This window comes from Nylanderia fulva, unplaced genomic scaffold (assembly GCF_048542155.1).
Source record: "Nylanderia fulva isolate GAGA-0341 unplaced genomic scaffold, ASM4854215v1 Scaffold8, whole genome shotgun sequence".
Lineage (NCBI taxonomy): Eukaryota > Metazoa > Arthropoda > Insecta > Hymenoptera > Formicidae > Nylanderia > Nylanderia fulva.
In genome coordinates this window covers 4,450,049-4,477,550 of record NW_028190916.1, presented here as the reverse complement: position 1 = coordinate 4,477,550, position 27,502 = coordinate 4,450,049, and the positions used below count along the sequence as shown (strand labels likewise).

At 41.4% G+C, this 27,502-nt stretch overlaps 1 protein-coding gene across 1 annotated transcript in view; it reads right to left on the bottom strand.

The window, feature by feature from the left end:
• Positions 1-2,932: 2,932 nt before the first annotated feature.
• The window catches only part of LOC114936715 (uncharacterized), a 98,030-nt gene continuing 73,460 nt past the window's right edge, over positions 2,933-27,502 (bottom strand). Inside the window, 5 exon segments of the mRNA XM_029310001.2 lie at positions 2,933-5,951; positions 5,953-6,336; positions 7,031-7,368; positions 8,614-11,706; positions 12,339-12,735. Of these exon segments, the coding sequence (XP_029165834.1) occupies positions 5,775-5,951; positions 5,953-6,336; positions 7,031-7,368; positions 8,614-11,706; positions 12,339-12,642 (4,296 nt within the window). The 5' untranslated portion in view covers positions 12,643-12,735 and the 3' untranslated portion in view covers positions 2,933-5,774.

Below are 27,502 nucleotides of genomic sequence, written 5' to 3'. Positions count from 1 at the left end.
GCATTGCGCTGCTCCCACAAAATTGGACTCCGGATAATATGTTCTTAAAAATGCAAAACAACTAACTTTTTTATTTTACCCAGTTAAATAGGTTGAAGTAAACACAAACGAATTATTTTAATTATGGCATAATACAACCGCGTGACGAATGAATAATAAATATGATAAGCAATATACGAATAAATAATGTATTTTCCCCGGGCATTGAGCGAATATTGAACATAGAGAAAAATTTAATAAAGGTGTGAAATTTTAGTTAAATATGCCACGAGCATAATAATGTCATAAATTATGTTGTGCATTATACATTATATTATACATTAAATTTGGAATGTAATAAGACCACTTTTAGCAATTTCGAATTTTATTGCTCATTAAGATATATGTATATGTATATACACTTATACTATAAGCTATATCTATAATTCATGAAGCTATATGCTATTACACTCGTAAATTATCTGTTTCGGATAAATTTGATCAATGTTCAATAAATGGTTCAAATAATGGCCAGATATCAAGCAAAATTGAAAGCTTGAAAGATAATCGATACTATTTCATTTCTTCTGATCGTAGAAGAAAATGCAATATATACCGATAAACTCATCGAAAGATAGAAAATTTCTCATTTATTATATATATATATTTTGTTATTTTCCAATATATTAATATTATATTAGCAGTGAGGTTTTAGATTTTTGACAAATATATCTGACAGATTAAAAAGTTGTAGAATATTCATATAATTATCAATTTTTCCAAAATCTTTTTTTATAACTTGCAGGTAATAAATATTTCAAAATTGTCACTTTGATCAATTACGAAGATCGCATCAAGCGCGATATTTCTGAAAACAATATCTTATCTGTTTGTCCGTAAAATTATTTAGATATACTTCTCATTAAGCGTAAAATGTCAAATAGAAAATGTGGTAGGGCAATTCCAGAATATTTTTTTAAAACCCATGTTTCTTTTTATGGTCAGTGACTTGTAGACAGATGGCACGACAGTGTGCAATAACTCACGGTTCTTAATGTTTAAGCATGCTGCATCATCCTGTTTAAGTTTAATATCCTTTTTTGGCTACGTAACGCCGATAAATAACGTCTGAGAACTTTTTCCGCGAATACGAAAAACAGTTGCGTTGAATTGCGAAAAGATATATCCTTGCATTTAAAATAAAGAACCGGGCACAGTGATAACAGCAATCATCTCTTTAAACAATCGAGAATTATTTGATCTCGGAAAAAAATTGCACGGTTAGTTGATCATTCATCGACGAAATAATCAGTAGTATAGCCAGCATTCGGGCCGACCGTTCTCCCGCGAGTCTCTTCCGCGTAATCGGCTAGGCCGATTACGAATTTTGCGCGTCGAGTTAATTAATTAGCCGGCATTAATTACAGCCATACAAGAATAATTGCTTTTTTTTCCCTCGACAACATAATAATGGCGCGTCCGTTTTAGTGCAGTCCCGGCGCAGTCGCCGTTCCTCGGTCCTGTCGTCGACTCGGCACCACGCGAGTGTTCTTAACGGTGAGTTTCAATTTCCTGGCCACGGGTCACCGCCCTTGCAATTCCGGAAGAACGAAACCGGGACGCGCTCAGCCTCCCGGAGCGCGCGCGCGCGCTCAGGAACAAATGAAATATGCAGAGCGCTCCTACTTCGCGATCTGCAGCCCACGATGGGGGTGCGCGGAAACGGTGAGGAGGGGTTAATTGCAAGGAAATACGATAAAGCGGACGGGAAGCGTTTCGTCGAGACGTTGGAAAATTTATACGAGGCGTAGGGACGACGGTTTTAAAGAGACACCGCGCAGACCGGGCGCTCGCCGAAATAAACGAGGACACAGCCGCATACTTTACGAATTCCGAATTGCGACCTCCCGAGGGAGGCAACCCCTCCGTTTATTCTTGGAAATGCCTCGGCGTTTCATCCCGCGATGCGTCGCGATATCCTTGGAAAATCGGTCTCGTCCCATGTGAGATCACGTACGAGCGATAGGCATCCTGGCGTTATTCGACTTTTGTTGTCCGATGCGGTTTTTAATTTTATCGTCTATAAACGGTAAATTAAAATTTTATTCTTCATAAAACCTTATTAAAAATTCTTGAACGCAAAAAAGCTGTCGAGACATAATTATATTGAGATACCAATGATTAAGAGAAAGAAATATTGAGACCATCTTCAATTTGAGTTCCAATTTTAATCTCAATTTCAACCTGGTTTTACCCAAATAAATCCTTCTCTCTTCAAAAAAAGTATTTTTTTTGTTTGTGTTATTCTCGTAATATTCTTATATTGCTGATTCGTCAGTTCGATCGTTACCTTTGAAGACGCGTCGATCGAAAAAAAGTCGATATGAAAAGCAATAAAAAAAAAATTCTACAAAGCTTACCGTTAATAAGTTATTCCTCATCCTGTTCGTTCTTTGTGATAGCAACCCTGTAGCGATAGAGATTGCCTCGTATATTCCGCGTCTGCCGTAAAGCTGTCAATTTATATCCATCGGCGGGTCCGTGCGCGATTGCGAATTTGATGGAGCTCGTCAAATTCCGATATCGCCGATTGAAATTAATATATTCTGCCATTCTGTTTTCAATATAAACCGCACTCAACTGGAAGCCGTACAACTTCTAATGCAACGTAATCCAACGTGGGGGGATTCGATACGCCCTCTTTTGCGTGTGTCCGTAAAATCGGGTGACAATGGGAACAAAGAGGTTCGCGATAACGGTCAACGAGACCTATATACGTCGAGAACTTTTCTCCCTTCTTATGCAAACGTACGGCGATGTAAGGAAAACTCTGGTGCTCCGGTTATGGTTCAATCACGTCGCATACCGGGACGATATCGGGACTCCGGATTAATACGTCCCATCGGGTTCCCGTATACGCACGCCAGGTGTGCCGGAGATGAAAAACACTTGATTACAAAAGAATTTGCATTTTTATTACAGTGACGTACGTATATGTTACAGTACACAGTGTGTAACGACAACGCATACACATAGACCTCGCACCGCGATTCGAAAGATCTCTCGTTCTCGTGGATTTTTTCTTTTCCTTTCCTTTGCTTTTCCTTTCTTTTGCTTTGGCCGGAGCCCCTTTTTCTCAGAGCCGTCCGCGAATGCGATCCGGTAATGCGATAATGAACGATCACATCGGACACGTCGAGCTGCGCGTTTTCCGCAGCTCGTTGTTTCGTAACGATTTTTCCTAACGAGCTCGCTGGATATCGCATTGCCTCGATAATCACGTCGTCCCTGTCGAATTGTGAACGCGTCATGTTGAATTCCGTCCAACTCTCTCGCGAGTTCGAATTAAAAATTCCTCTGCGGTGAGCGCGATATTTTGTCGCGAAATTGCGATATCAATGATCGGCATCGGTTATTGGCGATATCGAGCGAGTATCAATCTGTGTGTCAGTCTATACATCGAATTCCGGAAAAAGGGAAAAAATACTCCATCCGCGCGTCATTCATCGCTAATGCGAAATTTGCGTCATATCGTCCGTCGCTATCGATACACAGTGATAAAAGATTCTGATGGACCCGTCTCGTTTTCCGGGGCTCCTTGGAAAAAATCGGGGAAAAAATCGTCGCGCCGATGCTAATTCAACTACTATTGTTTCTCGCTATTTAAGAGATCATCAGAATTTTCACGATAATAAATCCGTGACATCCTTGAACCACAGAATATACATAGTTTTCCGATACGTATGTATCTATATATACAATCGTCACGTATTTCGTCATGTATATTTATAGATTTTTAAACGATATCCTCGTCAAAACGGACCGTCACCTTTCGTCGAAATTGCCGATAATTCTTCAGCGATAATTAGACATTTGGGGACAAAAGTTTTGACCCAGAAGGTAAAAGGTAAAAGTTCGTATAATCTCGGTACAATCTCGATGTATAATTTTATATCTTACCTATTTTGTCTTAATATTCTACGGACACATTAACAAAATACGTATCTCTCTCTTCGTATTTTTAACTGAATTTCTTATCTCCGCGTTGAAAATGCCAAGAATTCATTTACATATCGCGAATAATTAGTTATAAAAGGATCGTATAATTTTAAACGAAATCCGCTGCAACTAAAGGGTTCACACTGTGCGCTGAAATGCTAACACACCGCAGGGGTTGAAAATATTTTGTTGAAAAAAAAAATTTACATTTTCTTTTTCTCCTTTTTTCGTTTTACCCTCTCTCATCGCTGAAGAATCTGGAGCGCGCAAAATCGAGATCGCGCACGTACATGTATGCGTATAGAGGTGAGCAATTTTTTCCATCTCGTCTTCCTGACGTTTCGCGCCAGCCCAGAAATCGGAAATTGATGGTACCGTCATCGCGAGCGTTTATCGCGAAATGGCCTGGCCATTTCGCGAGATCGACGCGCGGTTTGCCGAGCCATTAAGAAAACACAATAGTCAGTTCGCGTCCCTCGCACGACCGGTTCCGATCTCCATCCGGCGACTGGACGATGTGTAATAACGCTAGTGTTTAGTCGTAAATCGTTCGGCAAATGCGCGTTGCGCGCGCGCACGCACGCACGTATATGTATATACACGAAAACGGAAAATCTACCTACCTATCGTTTTACATCGTCGCATCGTTTCGGGAGCACGCGAAATCGTGCGCGCTTCGCATACACACTCTTGAAAATTTCATATTTCTTGAAAAAGACGGAGCATTATTTTACAAAAGACGCGTGAGAGGGTGGGTTTCCTCTTTCGACTGTACTTGTTCATCGTTCGTGAATTGGACCGATTTTTCGCTAGATAAAAATGATATTCGTCTCTTTGTATCCGAGAGACAGTCTCTTGTATTTATTTGACATCGATATACTTTATGTATATATTCTTTTTATGCATCTCGCAGCTTTGATGCATCAGAGATCGCGGTATATTGATTTTGACATTCTATACGTGTATTATTTTGAAAATGCCAATTGGAAATTTTCCAAAGCGGAATTTTCGAGATAGTGTTCGACTGAGCTATTGTAATTAAATTTTCGATATACGACGAGGAGAGGGGTACTCTAATGCATCTCGTCTTGTTCAAAACTTACAAGATTTTTTTTAAGAGCATATACGAGAGAAGATATAGAAAACTCGTGCTCGTGCCGCTTGCGACATTATCAAAATCAATTTCCTGTTTGATATACAACACTCACGAGACATTTCATCCGTCCGATTGCGCGCGCTCGTCCAATATGACGTCTCTCGACTCTGAAATGATTAAAGCTACTTGGAAACGAAACTCGAACTCGTAGAAAATCGTTTTATAAAACGCTCCGTTTACTTAATAAAGATCCCATTCGCGCGCGCATTCTCACGCACACGCTCATTCACTACTGCTGAATTCGCTGCTTCAACTCTCTTCGTTGCCGTTAACTTCATTTTGTCAGGTAATAATGTTTCTCGGGAATAAAACGGCCTGGGGAGGAGTCGAGGGATGATGAGAAGAGGGTCGGAGGAAGGGAAACGCGTTCCTACCGTCCTGCGCATCCTCTCAGGTGCGGTATCACTTGAGCGCACAACGTCCGCTAAATCCGCGAACAGTTTCTGAAATTCGTAAAACAGTCTGGCGTCGTCGTGTCGAAAATTCGGCACGGACAGTTTGAGATCATTTGGCGCGTAAACTCGAAACTTCCGCGAGTCGGGGAGCCCTTCGAACCGGGGAAACACGCGCGGAATCCAAATTCGATTCCGCTCTCTCACACGTTCGAAACCTCCACGAGTCGGGAGTTCCGCGACTTTTCTCATACGTTCAACGTGGTATTGCTGATGAAGTTCGGATGCTGGCCGTCCTGGCTGGTCTGCCTTGCGGCCGCGTGGCCGGCCTCGCCGCTCTGTATGCTGAAGTGCCGATAGGATATGTACTCGGGCGGGATCGGCTGTTGCTCCCTCTTAACCGCCTCTCGTTGCTTCTTCACCTTTGAGATAGCCCAGCACGGACACTAATAGGAGGAAGACGACGAAGCCCATGCAGCAGCCGACTATCAGGCCGAGCCGCCTCGTGAGGAAGCTGCTAACGCTACCTACGTCGCCCATCGCCGAGCCGTCGCTGCTAATTATCGCGTCCGGCGCGTCCAGGGTCTTCACCTCGGTGCACCGGCTGGTCGTGGAGTCCTTCATCTGCGGGCTCGGCGTCGACGCGAGTATCTCGATCTGCGTGAAATTCAGCTGCTCGATCGGGCCGTCCTCCGTCCGGGACGCCATCCAATTACCGAGACCGAACACGCAGATCAGGTAACGAGTGTTCGACGACAGCTTCGACAGTTTCACCGAGCGCGCGCTGGGCTCGAGAATTTTGGCACGTACCTGGAATTTAGGGCAGTACAGGTGATGCCCGGTATTTCTACGCGAGCTTTGAATAAAATGGAGGAATTAAATGGAAATGAAAAACGCGCGATGTGTCAAAAAATGTGTGAGAGTTTTACATTGATAGATCTATTAATAATGATATTCCGACATTTTTATATAATATATACAGAGATCTCTCTCTTCTTCTATATTTATCATTTAAGCTACATTAATCTTTTTCGACCATTTTTACGAAGAATATTTTTATCGCCCCTCGCTGAAATAAATAACGCAAAAATCTCTCCTCGTGAAATAACGAGCGCGCGTGCGAGGGTATATCGCTATTATCCGGCAATTACGAAAAACGAATAAATTCGCGCTTTTCTTCGAAACGGCGAAAATACTTAATCCAGGACGTTGCGCGCCAGTTTTTTGCACGCTCGCGCGCGATCGATCAGCCGGGACGGTGTCGGATGTGACGACAGGTTTTTGCAAGGGATGAGTTAGAGCCTCGTCGAGGGAGGCGGAGAGCGCGAGAGAGCACATCCAGGCTTTTACTATCGATTGAATCAAGCCGTTTTACACTTTACACGCGCCCCCGCTCTCGATTTATGCCTCCCCCTTCCGCTTTGTATCTCGCGCTCGCTTTTTAGCGATACACAATAAGAGAGAGAGAGCGAAGAGAGGAGAGAGAGTATGTATTTTCTAGTACCTCGTCAACGTTGTCCAGGGCGTGATAGGCCACCTGATAGCCGCGCAAGCCGGAGTGATTCCTGCTCTGCCACGACACCAGCACGGAGAAGGGCTGGATGTCCTGGATCGCCAATTTTAATATTAAAGGCGCGGTGCAGAAGGCGCGTGGGTCCAGATCCAGGAATACGAGTCCGCGCAGCTCCGGCGGCTGCTCGCATCTCAACAGGCCGGTGTCCACGTCGTTCATCCTCAGTTCGCCACCGCGATTCCGGCTCATCCTGCCGCCGACCAGCTTCTGGTGATCGCGCAGCCATTCCCAGAGCTCCTGGGAGTCGCAGTCGCAATGCAGTGGATTTTCTATACGCGCCAATTTATAATGATCACAATTATCTCGAGAAAGGGACTGGAACTGGGACTTTTATAAGTGATTTTTATATCGATGTCTATAAGTGACCTTCTTTTTATGATCTGTAGTAGTTTTTTGGAAAATAATTCTCCTTTAACTAATTAGCTGTGCACCAGGCACAAATTTTTCTTGGTATAATATTAAGAAATTAAATAATCTCGATTCAAGATTTTTTATTTTTTTTTAATTTTTAATAAATTCTTCATCTCTTCTGAAGAAACTCTCTTGCTTCTCTAGATGGGACAGAGGAGCTTATTAAAAATGAAAAAAATCGCAAATTGAGATTTATTTAAGTTCTCGGTATAATCGTACCAAGAAAAATTGATGCCCTGTGTGCACAATTAATTAGTTTCAAGGAAAATTAATTCTTGCTTGAAATTGAAACACACTATTATTTGCATCTGGCTTTTACTAACCCGTTGAATTCAAATATGATTTAAAAAAAAAGTTTTTACCGTATCGTGATAGTCACGAGAGTCTCGAGGATTTATAAAGATCGAGCATTTAGATTTGCCATAAATACCGTTAAATGACGTTTATTAGAAGGTGAATTATACACCGCGATGCTATAGTCGTCTCTGCGACTATGTTTCGTGGCTTTGTATGTTCTACGTCCGTATCATATACTCGACATCGAGGAGTTCCGCGAGTGTAACTACCTGTACGACTATTTTCAACTGACTCGAACTCGCTCGCATGCAAAGACATACTCGGTGACGAATTTTGCATGCAACCAATCATCTCACCGGCTGTGATTGCTATTATCGAACGGAGAGCGATGTGATTTCTGTGAATGGCACATGTACGATGCGCGAACAATGTTGTCGAACGTAAGGAAACTCTCTCATGCCAATTCTAGATAAATAACCGAATAACAATTTCAAGGTATACAAATATTTGTTCGATAAAATGACTCGGGAAATACTTACCGTTTTCTAAGAAACAAAAAAAAGATATACAAATTATATTATAGTATAAAAGAAAATACAAATATTATCTTCTATTTTTTAAAGATATATTTGAAAAATATATTTGAAAAATATGTTTAAAAAATTTATTTTAAAGATATTGTGCGCGTATAATTTTACTGTAATTATCTTTCTTAATTGAAGCGTCAGAGTGAGGTAGATTTCCATAAAAGTAACGGATTAAAATCGCGCGCGGAGCACGCAAATAAAGTAATAAATCGTACTCACCCTCGGCCCGCAAACTCCGTATTTGCGTTTCGAGAGGTCGAAAGGCATTCAGCGGTAAGTTCGCTAAGTAGTTCCTACTTAGATCTAAAATCCTGAGCTTTTTCAGCGGCTTGAACGCGTCCGGGGAGATCGACGATATCCAGTTTCCATAGAGGTGCAGCTCGGCCAGACTCTCCAGATGTTGAAACGTGCTCCTTCCCACTCCGCTTATCTGATTGTACGAGAGATCGAGCACTTGCAAAGCCTTCAGGTCAGGCGGGAAGTCCTCGAGCTCTTTCAAATGGTTGTGCGTGAGATTCAGCAGTCTGAGGTGTTCCAGTCCTTTCAGTCTTTCCTGCGGTAGTAGCTCCAGCTTGTTAACACTAAGATCCAATGTTAGTAGATTCGGAAGATTTCGAAATGCGCTAGGCGATACCCTGGATATCATATTGCTACCCATGAAGAGATGCATCAAAGCGGGAAATGCCTCAAAGTCCTGGCTGGTAACTATAGTTAAATTTGTCCCGGAGATATGAATTTCCTGTAAAGCCGGATACTTCGCCTCCGAGCTGATCTCGTGTATTCTCACAAGAGGATTAGCCGTGACGTTCAGCCAGGCTAGACCGGGTATATTTTGCGCCGTGAGCGCTACGGCGGGTATTTGCCGAAACTTATTAGCCGCCAACTCGATTTTCCGCAGCATATTCGAACGCGCGAAGAAATTTGCCGGAAGAGCCGTTAAGTGATTATGGCTCAGGTCCACGGATATTAAGCGAGAGAAATTGACAGCGGCGAAGCCGTTGAGAGACTTGATATAGTTACCGCGTAGATCGAGCTCGCGTAGACTGATCAATCCGTTCAGCCGCGACATATCCACATGAAGAAGAACGTTGTTGGCGAGAGAGAGAAATTCTACCGTGGTGGCGTTCGCAAATACGTCGTACGGTATTTCCTGGAACCTGTTGCCGTCGAGCTTGATCTCCTTGAGCGCTTCCAAGCCCAAGAATAATGTCGCTGGCAGTACCCTGAGTAGATTGTTGCTGAGCAATAGCTTTCCTAGATTCTTGTTCTTCGAGAATATCTCGGCTGATATTCTGTATATCTGCGACGACTCCATCGCTAGATGCTGAAGGGACGGTAAACCGTCCAAGGAATTCGCGTTGATCTGACTGAAATTGTTATACGAGATTCTTAGAACTCTTAATCCTGGTATATCTAGGCGATCTAACGCCGTGGCAGTGAAATGATTGTGTTCGAGATTCAACTCGTAGAGATTGTTCAATCCGCGAAAGGCACCGCTCTCGATCACACTGACGGTGCAGTTCTTCAAATTGAGCGTTCTGATCGGTAGCCCCTCCTGGAAGATCTTATCGTGCAGCACGTTCAGGTGATTGTTAGCCAGGTCGAGGACGCGCAATCTTTTAAGGGCCGTCAAGGAGTAAGGATCCAGGCGACGTAGACCGTTGTCTTGCAGATAGAGCTCCTCGAGTTCGTGTAGCTCCGAGAATGTTTTGGCAGTCACGTGACTCAGCCGATTCATACTGAGTTCGAGGAACTTGAGAGCCTGCATCGGCTTGAAGGCGGTATCCTCGATCCGCGAGATGGAATTGTTCGTAAGATACAAGCGCTCGACCAGCAACAGGTCCCGGAATAATGGAGCTTGAAGACGCGTCAGCCTATTGTGTCCGAGCCACATGATCCTGACCGAGGCCTGGCCGCGTAACGAGTCATTGTGCAAAACGCCGAGTCCATTGTTGTCCAGTTGAATGGAAACCAAGGAGCTACCGCTGTTTTCGCTCTGACCGAGGTCATTTGACACTTGAAACACGTCGCCGAGCACTGCCAGGAGATTACCCTGCAGATTTACGTGCTGCAGACTGTGCAAGGATCTCAGGGCGCCGGTCTCCATGTCCGTGATGGCGTTGTTTTGTAAATGGAGTTCGAGTAGCGAAGGTAACGGCGCGAACACGCCGCGCTTTACCTCGGTAATCTGATTATCCTGCAGCCGTAACTCGCGCAGTTGCTTCGCTTTGGCGAACGTACCTACCTCGAGCTCGCGAATATTGTTGCCGTCCAACGAGAGCGTCGACAGATTCTCGCAGTGCTCGAGGAAGTCACGTGGCACTTTCTCGATGTAATTTCCGCTTAGATGTAGCTGCGCCAATTGACCGAGCGTCACCAGACCACGCGCGTCGATCCTTCTGATGGCATTCTGCTGGAGATAAACGACCGAGAGACTCGTGCTACCGGCGAACGTCTCTGCTGGGATCTCGAGAATGTTGTTCTCCGCGAGGAAGAGCTCCTTCAGCTCGGGCAGCCTTGAGAACACGCCCCGGATGTAGTGTATGTGATTATGGCTGAGATCGATCGACCTTAGCTTTTGATTGGCACGGAAGGTGGCCACGTCAAGAAACACGATCTTGTTGTGGCTGAGATCTATCGACTCGAGATCGATTAACGATATAAAGGCATCCTTGTCGACAGACTCGACCGCGTTGTAGTAAAGGGAGAGAGTCTTTAAGGACGGACAGCAGCGAAAGCAATTGAGCGGAATGTCCTTGAAATTGTTGCTGCTGAGATCGAGGAAGTTTAAGGCGGTTAGCCTGGAATAGCCGTCCTCCGGGAGTTGAGATACCTCGTTCCATGCGAGCCTCAAGGACGTGAGATGCTCTAATCTTCTTAAGGAAGTCATGGGGAACACTCTGATCTTGTTCTCCGCCAGATCTAAATCCTTTAAAGTGCTCTCGAGACCGGCAAAGGCGTATTCCGAAATTTTCATGATTTGATTACCCTTTAGGTTTAGTTTAATTAACGAGAGCCCGTAGAAACTGAAGCTAGGCAGCTCGTAAACGAGGTTAGCTTCCAGATCCAACGCTTTGAGTAGGCTCAACGTGGCCATAGCCTTTTGAGGTACGTGAGGTAGTCGGCCGGATACAAGTGCCAAGGATTCCAGGCTTTTGCTCAGTCGCTGGAAAGCATCCTCGCTTATTTCCCGGATCGCGGAATGCGATATTTGCAAATGCCTAATTTGCGAGCCCGCAGGGAAAGCGGCGGATCGTAATTCCTCCACTTTTCGATCCAATTCGTACACGCTCAATGATTGAACGAGCGCTCCTGCAACAATCGGGTGATATTTTGCGTAAAGCTATTAATATGTTTTGCGAGTTATTTACATTTTTTTATTTTTTAAATACTTTTTGTGTCGAATGAGTGTAAAAGAAAATTAAATCATTCTTTATTAAAATAATTATGCATAAGTTAATATTTCAATATGTAATTAATGATTCAATATGTAATTTTATAAACTTAGAGAAATTAGAAATTGATGTGAGATGTGTACGATAATAGAGAAGAGAATTTAAAGAATTAATATTGTCGGGTAAATTAAAATGTTTTTTCCACCAACAGACATATACATTATAAATTTAAATACTCTCCAGAATATATATTTATATAATCCTTTTAAATTTTCAAAATCAAGTTAAATTATCTTTTTATTGCGATTCGACGACGGAAAAAGTAAAAGTTAAGAATGTATCTCGGTTCATTGACAATTTGCACGTAATACTGAATGGTCTCTCGAGTCTTGTCCCTTTTTTATTCTGAGAGAGTCACAGCTGTTTTCTGCTAGTAAACCGTTACTCCAATCTACGGACAGTAGTTGGTTTCTATTTATGTATGCGGAAGGGGAATACACGGTTCTCCGGTGATCCTCGCTTTTTGCGTGTTGTATCGTGGACGGTTACCTTCCTCGCCGGCGGCATGTATCACGCCGGACAAAGCGTTCCTGAGGGACTCCTCGGTAGCACCTGCGCACTCCAGAAACAGACCGCCGTTCTCGAAGTTGTAACACGGGCAGCCGGGTATTGTGTCTGGTGGCGGACACTTGGCGCACCTCGCTTCCTGCGTCGCCATACAGGCCGCCAATATCACCGAGTAGATGATGCGGAAACTGTCCCGACGGCAATTCCGCCGATTGTCACGTTCTCTGCACGACGGGGTCGACGTTTGTCGCCACTTTCGTCTGGTCCGCGGCCGCGTCGTCCACATATTATTATTATCGCGCCGCTTCGTTCCCGGCTCGTCCCGATTCGTTCATCGTTTCTCGCGCCGACACTCACGGATTTCACCGCCGCGGGTACCCTGCGAACAAAAAATGCGGGAAAATTTCATTAGATCTCATGGGAAATTCCAATTAGATATACGCGAAACAAATTTGTTATCGGTTTTCTTTGCGTATATACATATACAATTCGATTCGTCGTTTGATATACGGGTATTATGTAATATTCTTGAAAATAAATGGGAGAGTATCTAGAAGTGCGTTTGACAGTTTGGACAGTACAATTTTAATCTGATTCTGTATCGACGTAAGACAGACTTTAGATTTAAACTATATTGGATTTAACGTCAGGACATCTTGTGTATCGTTCTCGATAATAATCTTACGAAGTGGAAAATATCCAAGAATACACTTGATAAAAAAAGATATAAGAAATAGAATCAAAATTTTATATTAGATGTAGTTTCTTATATTAACCAATATAGATCTTCAAATTAATAATTATGCAAGTATTTATAAATATTTATTTCTGTTTCTAAAATGTTACGTTTTCTTTAATAAGTTCGTATATAAATAGATGTAGAGATTTATTTTTCACATCTCAACTATGATATAAGAAAAGATTATAAATTCTATCAAAATTTTATATTAAATGTAGTTTCTTATATTAACCAATATAGATCTTCAAATTAATAATTATGCAAGTATTTATAAATATTTATTTCTGTTTCTAAAATGTTACGTTTTCTTTAATAAGTTCGTAAATAGATGTAGAGATTTATTTTTCATCCCAACTATGATATAAGAAAAGATTATAAGTTCTAGTTCTCTTTTTTCGTTCAAAGTGCAAATGCCGTGACTTGTATTCTGTATGTTTTATACGGCCACGAAAAAATATGATCATCCTGTTTTCAACAAACCACGAACACATGTACAATATACATACGAGTACACGTACTTCTCAGGCAAACCTCAATTTTCAGCAAGGGAAGGTCAGATCCCGCGAGACCGAAAAGCCGACGAGTAAACGTTCTTAGAAAAAAAAAAGTCAACAGGGTCGTTGGTCAACCTGGACTAGTCTCAATGTCTCTCGTTCAAGGGATCGCGATTCCGAAGATCATCCCGCGACGGTCGTAATTTAATGCTCGTAGTAAATCTCCGAGGCTCGGGGATGCTGTCGCATACCCGCGTGACCCGTTACGAGATCGGAAAAATATGACCGGATTGGATGGTTGCCAGATGGTGTCTTAAGATGCTCGGCTGCGACATCGAGGTAGGTAGGGGAGGAAGGTCACGTATGTAGGGGACATGATCGAGAATACGAAGTGGTAAATGGGTGTCGATTTCCTCCGTGTGTTATACGCCGTGTACAGCCTGTCATTCTTCGAATAACTTTGTTAGGGTCGTGCAGCGCGAGGTAACGTTAGGTCATTGGCTGCATCGAAGTAGAAAAATCAATATACTTGCCGACTGCTCCATGTCGGGGGGATATTTTATTTTTTAATCTGTTTGCCGCTTATCGCTTTCCCTACTTAGATCCTTTGTAAAATTCCATCCGTTCTCGGGATCGTTAGACATTTTCTCGTTCGCATCCTCATTAATTAATTCGCCAGATTTTCACGGCAGATATGCAACGCATTATTTCTCTTAAAATTAAGGTAGTTAATTAAATTCTGTACTAATTAGATGACAAGCTAATTACAGTTTATATTACATAGTTAAATAATATAAAGCTCTCCGGTTTCTGGTTGTTGAAAAAAATAACAATCGAGTTGTAAAATGTCACAAATGTTGAGAAAAAGCTTTCACGTTGAAATGTTAATATCGAATATAACATTTGCGTTAAATAATAAAACTTTTAAAGAGGAAACGCATAAATAGATGAGTGATGCGTTTCCGACAATCTACTTGATTGTATAATCGTACAATTATATATATATTCACCGAGTCAGATGCATGTTAGACATACGTTGTAAACGTTACATGATGTATTTAAATGAAAATTACTTTAGGAATTAGATCTCATTACTTAGGAATTAGATCTCAAAGTTAAGGTATTATACCCTGCGGCAATTTGTAACGCGAGTAGCACACAGTCCGTTGATAAAGGCAGTTGAATTTGCTTTGTCAGTGAAAATAGGGCAGAGTTTAATTATGCGTTACGCGGTGTCTTAATTTACGAAAAACTTGCCAGAGATAACAGAGGCGCGAACGAAATAAAATGCTTGTCAAGCTATTATTTGAAAACTAGGTGAGTTTACGTGCCATTATAAATTCAAAGGGGTACGCATATCTTTGCGTAATATATTGGATCGGATCGTAAGGTCGAACTTCGTCGTTTGCAAGCACGAAAGTTGTTCCGCGTTATAATTCCAAGAAGCTTCTGCCGTTGCTCTTGTTTCCGAACTGAGAAATCTTTCGTGTACTCGACGTTTTACTCTCGAAGGACTTGGCGCAATATTTGCATAGCGTTACGTAATGGTTCGACAGGTTTGAAAATCTACTGGAGGAAACTGGCTGTGCAGCTACTTTCCTTCCGTCACATGTCAGGCGTGTATTTTAAAAATTACCTTTATCAATATAGTATATACACGTTTAGAAAATAAATCTATAATATAATGTATCAATAATAAATTTGCGTTTATTTTAATTTAACTTTTTAAATCAAAACTTTTATTTGTATTCTATTATACATTTTAATCGATATTTATATATGTCGGGTTTTCTACGCGAGTTTCCTACAAATCTACCTCTAAGGCGATAAAGCGGAAATATATTGTGAATATTATTGCGATGTAAATTGCTTGTTATTGATAAAATAAATTAAATGTTAACAGTTATATAATAAAATATATAACAGACTGTAAGAATATATACATATACATAAGGTGTGTAGAAAGGAAGGGGGATAAAATTTGAATAAGAGTTTCCACCAGTTCATATTCGTGCTGGAATAATTATAAATTTCAAATTAAATTCGCAAAGTTTTCGCAAAAGTTACGGGATTTATCTTGGAGACTTTTCGCGCTGCTCTCCAAGTTTTCCCCGAGAAGATTCTCGATTACGCGCGTCGTTCGCACGCTATGCTAAATATACATATATATATATATATATATATATATATACGCATATTCCTGCCTCTTCCGACGTCGTTTCCCGGAGCGTTTCGCGTTGCGTTGCGTCGAGTCGGCCTTATATGTATATATGTGTATACGCTCGAACAGATTCCGCATCCGGGAGGAGATACACAACGAGTCGACCTGGCGTTTCCGGCGCGGCCTAACGTTTCCCCAGGCCGGAACGTTCTGATCCATTACCGCCGCAGCGAAATTCAATTTCGCTCGGGACGGCGCGAGCGCGGCTTGACGCCGCGCGCAAGCCCGGATTAAATCGTTGCGGCCGCCGAGCAAACCGCGGCCACTAATGAAGCGTACCGCGTTGAATTTAAAAGATTTCCCTCCGCCTTCTCCTCCATCCCGAGAGGTCGAGAGGGCAACGAGAATTCGCGTCTCCTCGCGCGAAATTGCAGTCAACCGACTCTTTTCCTCTCGCTCGCTCTCTGTTTCTCTTCTCGGCTACGTCTTAAAGGGAAGGAGGACCGTGGTTGCAACGGATGTACCTATGCACACGCTTCTCTCTCTCACCCACTTAGGAGAGGACGCCTAACGAGCTCCACGACCACCGGAGTGCTTTGCAGTTGTTCACCTATTTAAATAAGAACCGCCGATGGTAATGAGAATGCAAATAGAGCGACACGCCCTTAGCTTCGCCTCACACGCTGTGGAATAATAAAAAGCGTTGCGGCGAGGTATACTTGTATGTATAGCGAGCTTTTCAATCATCCCTAAATAAGATCGTGGATGGATGCGTCTGCGGAACTTGTGCGAGCGTTGCATTTTCTTGCTCGAGCCCTGTGGAATCTAGGACCTAGGATTAAGGCATAATGAGACTGAGGATATGTTTAATAAGTTCGAGTGAGAGACAAAATATAGATGTATCTTCTCTCTCTCTCTCTATGTGTGTGTATTGAATGAAATTGCAAAGCTAAGCGTTGCATATCGTGATTGTAAAAAAAAGATAAAAATAGCGTGCAATGTGTCTGATGACGCAGCGGATTTTACGATCTGTGTTTTTGAGAGAAACGTAAGGATTTCCGTCCTCAGTCAAGAAATAAACGCAGAGAAAAGAATGGGACCACGGATTTACGATCGTAAAAAAAGCTTGACGCAATAGCAGCGCGAAAGGTCTTCAAAAAGGGTCGCAAGAAACGCTCAAAGTTTTTCAAAATGCCATGTCGGATACATTTACGATCAATATTAAAGGAGAACGCAGACATTTGATTTTTTTTTATTACAAAAAAAAATGTATGTGACCTCGATTTTTTTTCTTCTAGATGGTTGTCCCGTTTTTATTTTTTTATATTCAATTCGAGATTTGCTTTTATGAAAGGAGAGAAAAACAAATCACGATACTATAACTTATACGAAATTTGCGCCAATTATAAAATTCCTGTCCGTCTTTGTTAATGAAACGACTAATAAATAATGCGCTATTCCTATAGACACGTATTTCCTCGCGTGCAATCGCGAGATTTTTGATTTTTTTATCACAAAAAATGTATGTGACCTCGATTTTTTTCTCTTAGATGGTTGTTTTCGTTTTTATTTTCTTATATTCGATTCGAGATCTGCTTTTATGAAAGAAGAGAGAAATAAATCACGACACTAACTTGTACGAAATTTATTTCAATTACAAAACTCCTGTTCGTTTTGTTAATAAAACGACTAATATAAATAATGCGCTATTCCTAGACACATATTTCTTCGCGTGCAATCGCGAGTTTTATTCATGTTTTTGACGGCAAGCGCAGCTGGAATGACTTTACCTGATAACGTGGAAGTAAACTTACGTAACTGAAAACGCGGAGCCGTGATACACCGAAGGAAGCGCGACGAAGTAGATCCGTTTTATGAGTTCTAGGGTCATCACGAAATAACATCGTCGAGATCGCTTAATAACTTGTACTTCGTCGAGTTCTGTTCCGCTGGCGCATCGAGGCAATATCGTGCAATTTCTGCCCGCGGAAATAAAACGCTTTTCTACACCGAGAGAGGGAGAGAGAGAGAGAGAGAGAGAGAGAGAGAGAGAGCTTACCGGCTTTAATCGTACTTCTGTGTCGATCACGCTCCGTAATCTGTGTGATGGAAATCCTTCCGAAACGACCGACGTTAAATCTCTAATTTTATCGATCGATTATTAAAAATTGAGCCGCGCACGAATCGCGGAGGAGATGCGGATTTTACGTGTCTTACGTGCCTCGCATAAATTTAGGTCTTATCTCGAGATCGCGTATAAAAATAGTACTGCCGAAAATAAGCGAAAATAGCTGACAAATTTTCTCGAGTCTTAACTAAAGAGGAATCTTAAGCGTACGACGTTTTAACATCAATCTACCTTTGTTTCTAAGAAACGATAATCTACGGTAAACTTGGCTCTTAGAGAAATCAAGTGTCAATGCTAATTGTTTCGAGTAAGATAAAGACAAACTTTACTTCGATCATTCGTTTCATGTCGACTTTAGCTTAACATTGATTTTATCCGAAACTTCTTAGTCGTAACGTAATATCGCAAAGTGGAAAGATACGATCTCCTTTCGGGACTTTTGCGAGCAAAAAGTGGGATTTTATGTTTTGCTAAAAAATGTCAAATATCTCCCGAAATGTAAAATCAATCTGCGTCCAATAATATATAGCAAATCAAATAAACATCATATCGAGTATATCGTACATCTGTTATCTTATATGTATTACGCAAGAGAAAGTTTTTCATTTTTATTGTTGCGTATCGATGAAAATGTTATCTTAACTGTTAACATATTTTTTGATATTATTTCTCTCATCTGAAATATGGATCAATAACATTGTAGTATAAAAATGTCATTTTTTTATTCTGCATTTTTACAATAGTACACTTTCAATAATACTTTTTTTCATAGATAATCGACGTACAATATTTGAGACGACTAGTATTGACATATTTGATACGTGAGTGCATATCGTTATATCGAAAGCGCGTTTTTAAGTCGAAAAACGTTATTATCGATTTTACTCCTTCGGTTAAACGAATCAGAGAAATTCAATGCAATATTGCGCGAAAGGCGATGATCCTTTTTTTCAATCAGATTTCATTTCAAATTTTAAACTTGAATTTTCCGCTAAACCACGTTCCTCAATTAAGAAGTCCACGATGAATTCCCGACGGGGTAATTTATTTCAAGTAGAAAATATATATATATATAAATGACGTCGGAGAATAATTTACTTGGAGGAATTCGCGGCTAATGTAAGTAAGAGTTAAAGTTTGGATGATCCTCACGCAGTTGGGGTATATCAGTCGTTTACCGCCACTCAAACATTTTTTCTCCACAGAAGAAATTACACATACCGTAATTCCATCGATAAATGCACCGAATTCGTCGTGTTTCAACGCAATTATATTAAAGAAGCTTTCACGAAGTTTCCGCGGAAATTAGTTCCTCTCGATCGTGTTTTGATTTCTTTTTCTTTTTCTAAATTGGCGGAAAGATTGAAGATCAACGGCACATCTTCGAGTCCGGTCACGAATGCGATAGATGGACTTTCAGTGGGAAATAAAAGTGCGGAAAACGTTAAATCGCGACACGTCGTAATCCGTTACGGGCTACTGGTTTTAAGGCGCGCGAACCTGCTTGGAGTACAAAACGGAGTGTAAAACATCAACAGCGTGCATATATAGCCTCCTCGAGAGTATCGCTCTCGAGATAAGATGACATGCAGCTAAAACGCATAAGAGCTATGGAACACTGGATGCATCCTCAAAGGAAATTTAACCTCGTTGACCTGACAAAAAAGTTCTTGGCGGTGCAATTAGTACATGGCGCGTGAAACAGTTCTTGGAAGAGCGTCCTGACTGCAGATAAGATTTCATTAACCGTAATTAGTGGCTATAAAGGCTAATTACCATGGGGATTAAACGACAAACCTTTTCTTGCTGCATTCGCCGATATGTAAATATCGAGAAGCCTAGCTGTATATATCTCGAAAGAGAAAGAGAGAGAGAGCGAGAGAGAGAAAATAATACGAGAAAAATATTTTATTGCAAATATTATTAGAAAATATTCGATACCTATCGACATTTATTTTTTTTAAACGTGATACGGTTTTTATTTCTCCCAATGTAAACATTTTATATAAATGAAATGTTATATACATTTATTGCAAACATAAAAAAATGAATATTTTCTTGTAAAATGATTATATTAGCGACACTTCTTTGCACCTTCACACGCATAATAAAAATGTATGATAAAAAGGCATAAAGTTACATCTCTCTAGGTTGTGGCGAATGAGAAAATTTAAATCAGAACATTTTACGTCACATGCTTCTTCGTGGCGTATAAACGCCTTGCAATGTCGTATCGGAATTTTGAAATAGTCCGCGAAGAATACGTAAATAGCACTTTCGAGATTTATATTCATGAAATAAACTAGCAGAGACATATAGGATACAGGCACTAAATCATTGTGTATAACATAAAACCGACAGGAAAAGGGGGTTTTTAAACAATTTCTTATATTATTATTAACTTATAAGCTCAATAGAACTTTTCGTATATATTTGTACTGAAATTATATATATAATTGCAAGTGCGTAAGTTTAAATTAATCTTATTTTTTTGTAACGTTGATATTATTAAATAGTATTATTAAATACTATTTTGTTCTTAATAAAGTATTTATAAAATATAATTCCAAAATAATTGTAAAAAAGTAACACATTTCAATATTATAAAGCAACAAACATTATATCTAACTAAAATTTTCAGAGAAATTCTTTTTCGTGTGTTGCTCTTAGATAAAAATTATATTTTTATTTTTACATCAAAATAACGAATGAGTTCATGTCCGAGTAAGACAAATGAAGATATGTTAAAAAACAAAGAAATATTAGACACATTATCTATAATGTTGAACATTACATTGCAAGATGTACGTACATATTTTTGGAAAAGCTTTCTTCAATTCACATATAAAATCTAAATAGTTGTGTCGTTAATATTGACAAAAATATTAAACATGAATTTTTTTGTCAAACACGCATTTGCACAAGTGCATGTTATCTAACATTTTTGCATCCATCGTTTATATTGTTTTCTTTTCCATTTTACGTTGTATATTGTTTCTCTAATGGAATGAGAATTTAATTATTAATAAATCTTTAGATTGTAGGTGGTGTCAGGATAGTTTTAGATGATGTCAGGGCGTAATTCTAATAAGGCTTCTAGTGGATCTTAACAAAGGATCTTTATTAGGTTAAACTGTACTCGATAGGACACGCAAGACGGCTCACTGCCGTATATCTGTCCAACCGCTCTCCCTTTCCGCGGGGGACTGACCTTCTTAACCTTCTCCCTTCTTTCTTACGCAGCGCCGCCAGGGGGGGAGAGGAAACGTAATTCGCCGCTCACGCGTGTATATAAATGAATATCGGTAGAATAATAATTCGCCTACAGTCGGCCAGCCTGACATTACGACCGTCTCGGTCGTACGTATAGGAACAAAACGTATTAAGTAAATATATCCAAGATATACAATTTCCGTTCGAACAAAGAAACATTTATCGAGTCTAAACTGCAACCGGTATCGTCGCGCTATTTCAAATACATCTTTCAAAATATTTAGGTGTTCCTCTATACTTTCAGTCGCTATCAAAATATCATCTAGATATAACAAGATACTACTCTCTCGAATGAGTTTATCAAAGACTTTGTTGACGAATCTCTGGAACACTCGTGGAGCATTAGTCAACCCGAACGGCATTCGTAGGAATTCAAATTGTCCGATAGGCGTCACAAACGAGGTGTATTTTACCGAACACTCAGACATCTTAATATGATAAAATCCGTTCCTTAAGTCGAGACTACTAAAATATTTTTTTCCTTTTAACCGATCAATATGATCATCTATCAACAGTGTGGGAAAATTGTCTTTCACAGTAATCTTATTTATTTCACGGAAGTCGACACACAGTCGTGACTCGCCATTTTTCTTCCGCACGAGAACGATTGGGCTAGCGTAGGGTGAATTACTCTGCCTAATTGTACCTGTTTTCAATAAGTCGTCTAATATTACTTGCAACTTTTCTTTATCGGCATACGTTAAACGCCTAGGCCGGAAGGTAATCGGCTGTTCATTTTTTAATAAAATTTTCATCTCGGTTTCCGGCTCGCTCGCATCCGAATCCCATTTATCAACGTATTCTTTGTTATACAATCTTCGAACGCTTTCGACTAAATGCGATTCGACACCGGGATTAATATTCAATTCTTCTCCAACTTTTACAGGATTTTCGAGATATTCTATTTGCATAATCTCGGTATCAAAATTGTTCTCGCTTGTCGACTCGTTTCTCCTAGTAATCTTTACCGTTTTACCTAGTTCGATTTTTATTAACGGATCTCGACAAAAATCGCGACCAAGTAATGCCGCACACGACATTGTTTCGTTCGGTACTACCAGAAAACGTAGCTGAATATTAATTTTTTCGATTTCGACTAATTTCGAAAAGGTGCCTATTACGCGAACAGGGGATTTATTTACTCCACAGAAACAATCGCCGTTAGGAGGTAGCGGTTCGCGCAAACTCGTCGGAACATACTCAGTTTTTATGAGGCTCACTGGGGAGCCGGGATCAACTATCGCGTCTACTGTATATTCACGATCCACATCCCCTTCAAAGGACACCGAAAACTTTAACTGTACACAATACGGATCGCTAACGGGTATCGGTTCGATCAAGTTCACAACGTTCGTCGACTCGGGTTTCGACTCTTTCTCGGGACAGTCTTTTTTCAAGTGGCTGGCTGAACCACATCGATGACAGCCTCCCTTAACTTTCTTCGGGTGTGAACATGCGGATGCCAGATGTCCAACTCCCTGGCAGTTATAACATTTAATTATCTTTCGGCGTGGTGCCAAATCTGCACTCGACGATGCTGGATTTCCTTTAAACGCTGAACTCTCCTTCATCGACAATTTCCCATCCTTTTGGATTTTTCCTTGATCAATAGGTTTCTTCCATTTGCGATCAGGGAACTTCTTCGGGTGTAGCGTCAATCCTTTAAATGCCTCCAATAAATCCGACTGAGACTCGAACTGCATAATACGTGCTTGATCTCTGAGATTGCGATCAGGTATACCCTCGATGACATAATCGACAACTTCGTCATCTACTATCGGTACCCTATTAGCGAGGATTATTTTATCATGGAAGTAACTCGTAAATGATTCGTCCGTCCGCCATGCTCTCTCTTCGAGCTTCTTGCGTAGGGACAATCTTGATTGACGAAGGTCGAACATTCCCTTCATGGCCGCCAATAGATTTTCTATACTAAGGGTAAGATGATGTGGTTTGGAGTGAAACCACTCGGATGCACGTCCTTTTAATTTAGAGCTTATTAAAATTCTTGTCGCCGCATCATCCAAGGCGTACGACACTCGCAGCAATTGTACCTGCTGTTCCCATTTCCAGAACGTACCCTCACTGCCGTCGAATTCGCTCAACAAGTCGCGAATAGCCCTTACACTTTCGCTCATCGGTGGACCATTACGTCTTCTTCCGCCATCATTCATGTGCGGTGCTCCATGATCTTCGATGTTCTCTCGTCTAACGATATCTAATTCACGTTGAAGAAGAGCTCGTTCTCTTCTAAGTAGTTCATTTTCTCGTCGAATCAAGTCATTCTCAGTCAAAGGACCTTCAACGGATGCGTCGTTACTTACTTGGCTTTCATTGTCCTTGCCCGCGACGGCATCCCTCGATTTATGGCCCGCGTCAATCGGCTGATCGACACCGCGGCTCTGCCGTGACCTCTGTTCATCCAGTGTGGTCCATATCTCCGGGTCATTGGCAGTCAATCGATCTATCAGGTCAGCTTTGTTACCGGTCGCCGGCAACTTCTTCTCGCGGAGAATGTCCTTAATCTCGGCAAGCGTATACGCACTCGGCGGTCTCGCCATTGTTAGTGACACACTGCACTTCCCTTTTCTATACGTCCTAGCACACAGCGACGTGTTAATAAATGTTTAACCTCAGTCAAAATGTTTGCGACACACGTCGGCACAATTAGCACACAGCAAAGATTCGCGGTACACAGCGCGAATTACCGTCAAAATATTCGCGACACACAGCGCGGAATATTCTGTCTTTCAGTACGCAGCAAAGATTCGCGGCACACAGCGCGAATAACCGTCAAAATATTCGCGACACACAGCGCGGAATATTCTATCTCACAAGGATATCGCGTTACACGTCGATTCACCGCGCGCGATACGTGGACTCGCTTTCTCTCGTACGCGGCGGAACAATTAGCACGCAGCAAAGATTCGCGGCACACAGCGCGAACAACCGTCAAAATATTCGTGGCACACAGCGCGGAATATTCTGTCTTTTAGCACGCAGCAAAGATTCGCGGCACACAGCGCGAATAACCGTCAAAATATTCGTGGCACACAGCGCGGAATATTCTGTCTTTTTGCACGCAGCAAAGATTCGCGGCACACAGCGCGAATAACCGTCAAAATATTCGTGGCACACAGCGCGGAATATTCTGTCTTTTTGCACGCAGCAAAGATTCGCGGCACACAGCGCGAATAACCGTCAAAATATTCGTGGCACACAGCGCGGAATATTCTGTCTTTTTGCACGCAGCAAAGATTCGCGGCACACAGCGCGAATTACCGTCAAAATATTCGCGACACACAGCGCGGAATATTCTATCTCACAAGGATATCGCGTTACACGTCGATTCACCGCGCGCGATACGTGGACTCGCTTTCTCTCGTACGCGGCGGAACAATTAGCACGCAGCAAAGATTCGCGGCACACAGCGCGAATTACCGTCAAAATATTCGTGGCACACAGCGCGGAATATTCTGTCTTTTAGCACGAGCAAAGATTCGCGGCACACAGCGCGAATAGCCTTCAAAATATTCGTGGCACACAGCGCGGAATATTCTGTCTTTTTAGCACGAGCAAAGATTCGCGGCACACAGCGCGAATAACCTTCAAAATATTCGTGGCACACAGCGCGGAATATTCTGTCTTTTAGCACGAGCAAAGATTCGCGGCACACAGCGCGAATAACCTTCAAAATATTCGTGGCACACAGCGCGGAATATTCTGTCTTTTTACTCGAGTAACACAAGACACGGTTTTCTCTGCATCGACCACAACACTTGGTCGTACTTTTCAAAGTCCCGTGTATCTCTCGTGCGTGTATTAACCTCACGGATCCTTCGCTAACTTCTTCTTCGATCCCACTTCTGAAGTTGTAGGTGGTGTCAGGATAGTTTTAGATGATGTCAGGGCGTAATTCTAATAAGGCTTCTAGTGGATCTTAACAAAGGATCTTTATTAGGTTAAACTGTACTCGATAGGACACGCACGACGGCTCACTGCCGTATATCTGTCCAACCGCTCTCCCTTTCCGCGGGGGACTGACCTTCTTAACCTTCTCCCTTCTTTCTTACGCAGCGCCGCCAGGGGGGGAGAGGAAACGTAATTCGCCGCTCACGCGTGTATATAAATGAATATCGGTAGAATAATAATTCGCCTACAAGATCTTATGTAATTTTGCTCGTTTAGTTGGCCTACAATATTTATTTCTTTTAATTTCGTTAATTTGTACGAGCCTTTCATTAATTAATTTTGTTTTCTTTTCTTATTAAAAATTAATCTGCATCATAACCACTATCGTGAGAGATAGTTAGTCTTTAACGATTATTGGCGAAAAAAATTCCCCATATCCTATCATATGTCGTTATCACCTCCGTACGCCTATTAAACCTCAATATTTATCAATAATCGAAGTACGAAGGCGGTTATCCGACTGCGACATGCTAAATCGCCTATGTATATTTGTTTGTGCATATACCAATCGATATACATCATTATTCAGAAACGCGGATCTATTCTAGTATATTCGCATAATAATCGTGCCGACAATATTGCAGTATAATCCGTGTAAAATTGCTGTAATCACTAAACTGCATTAATATAGTTCCGAGTCCTTTTAATAATCCATATTTTACATCACGATATCGCGATAATACTCTGGTATAAGATATTAATTGGTTAATAGAGGACGTAATTATTACTATTTATTATATATAGTTACATTAAACGCTATATTAATAAAATAGTGATACTATATTAAAATTGACATGCACATATACTTTCGTGTATATGTATATTAAGAGATTCAATATTCCTCAGCTTCGCTTTCAAGCGCGATGTATATTCAGGCACAAGTTAAACATACTGACTTCTTGAGTTGCAGCGACGTCATTTCACTTCATATCCGTCCGGATGCAGTAATTACTACGTTGCGTAATCAAACACGGTCATCTTCGAGATTATCCCTGTACCTGTATTTTCTCATGTTGCGCAGGAAATGAAAGCGCGCTTTCGTTGATCGAGGAAAGTTTTGGCCCGACGCGAGTTAAGTCAGAAAGAGAAAAAACACACACACACACACACACACACATATATATAATATATATCGATCGCAATAATCCGGCGATAAGTTTTATTAAGCGGGATATACAACTCTTTCGTGTTTATCGTTATAGTATATATACCAGATGAGCACGTCGGATAAGTAAATTCGGCTTTACGGAAAGACGACTGTGTGCCCAAATTGCGTTCGACGCGAATTTCGCGATTCCGACCGGACGTGAAACCCCGGCCAGGACGATCCAATCTGCTTGTAAAAGCAGTAACGCCGGCGTCTGAATGTGAGATCCGGTCCTCTCTCGTAAATCCAAAGTCGAAGCTGCAATCTCGATGGATTACGTACACTCCGTCGCTATTTTACAATGCGTCAGGGAGAGCTCGAAAAGGGATACTCTTGCGAGACTTGACTACGAGAGTCCACTAGGATCTGGTGTGTGAATCTTTCTCGCCTTCCTCTCGGTCTCGTGTCTCGACAATAAATTTCAAGCCTCTCCTGCGAGACCCGCCTGTCGAAAACATATATTTCTCCTCTTCGCTGACCGACGACGTTAACCGCGAAACCTCCTTGTGACGATCACTTTCCTCGCGAGCACGTAATGCGGATCTAAAGTTGTCGCGGAGGAGTTAATAAGACGTCGGAGATAATAACGCGGGATGTCGGCCGAGAATTTCGAGCCACGAAATGGCTCGGAGCGTTATGTTAAGACACGTTAATGCGGAAACGCCAAACGCGTAGGTACCTTCTCGCAAACGCAGCAGTTCTCTCGCTTTCCCGACGTGTTTTCGGTATGTTACTCCGAGTGTCGCCCTGTTTCTCCAAACTTTTAGCTTTATACCTGGGAAATTCGGCTTTGTCGCGGAAAAAGGATTCTTCCTGTGTGAGTGGTTGCAGTAAAAGTCTGTGATGCGACGTAATGTCCATCTCGAGAATGACAAGGCTCTAGAAGTCTGCTGCTGTTGCGGAAATATATATCTTTCTGTATATACATATACATCGTGCAGCAGTGAGCAAAGAGAGCCTTACTCAGCATTATTTTTTGAATATATTTCTTTCATGAAAATTGTGTCAAATAATTGATACGATAAATAAAGAATCATCTTTTTCTTTCTGAATTTTATAAGTCTTTGAATTATAAGCAGTTAAAAACATTATTCTTTTATTTGTTTGCTTACACACAGGAATGATTTGATAATTCCACTGCTTCGCGCGTTGGTGTAGACATCATTTTGTTCAAAAAACTTTATAATCCAATAGAAAAGTTTCTCCGTTGAGGTAATAACAGCCCAGAAAAA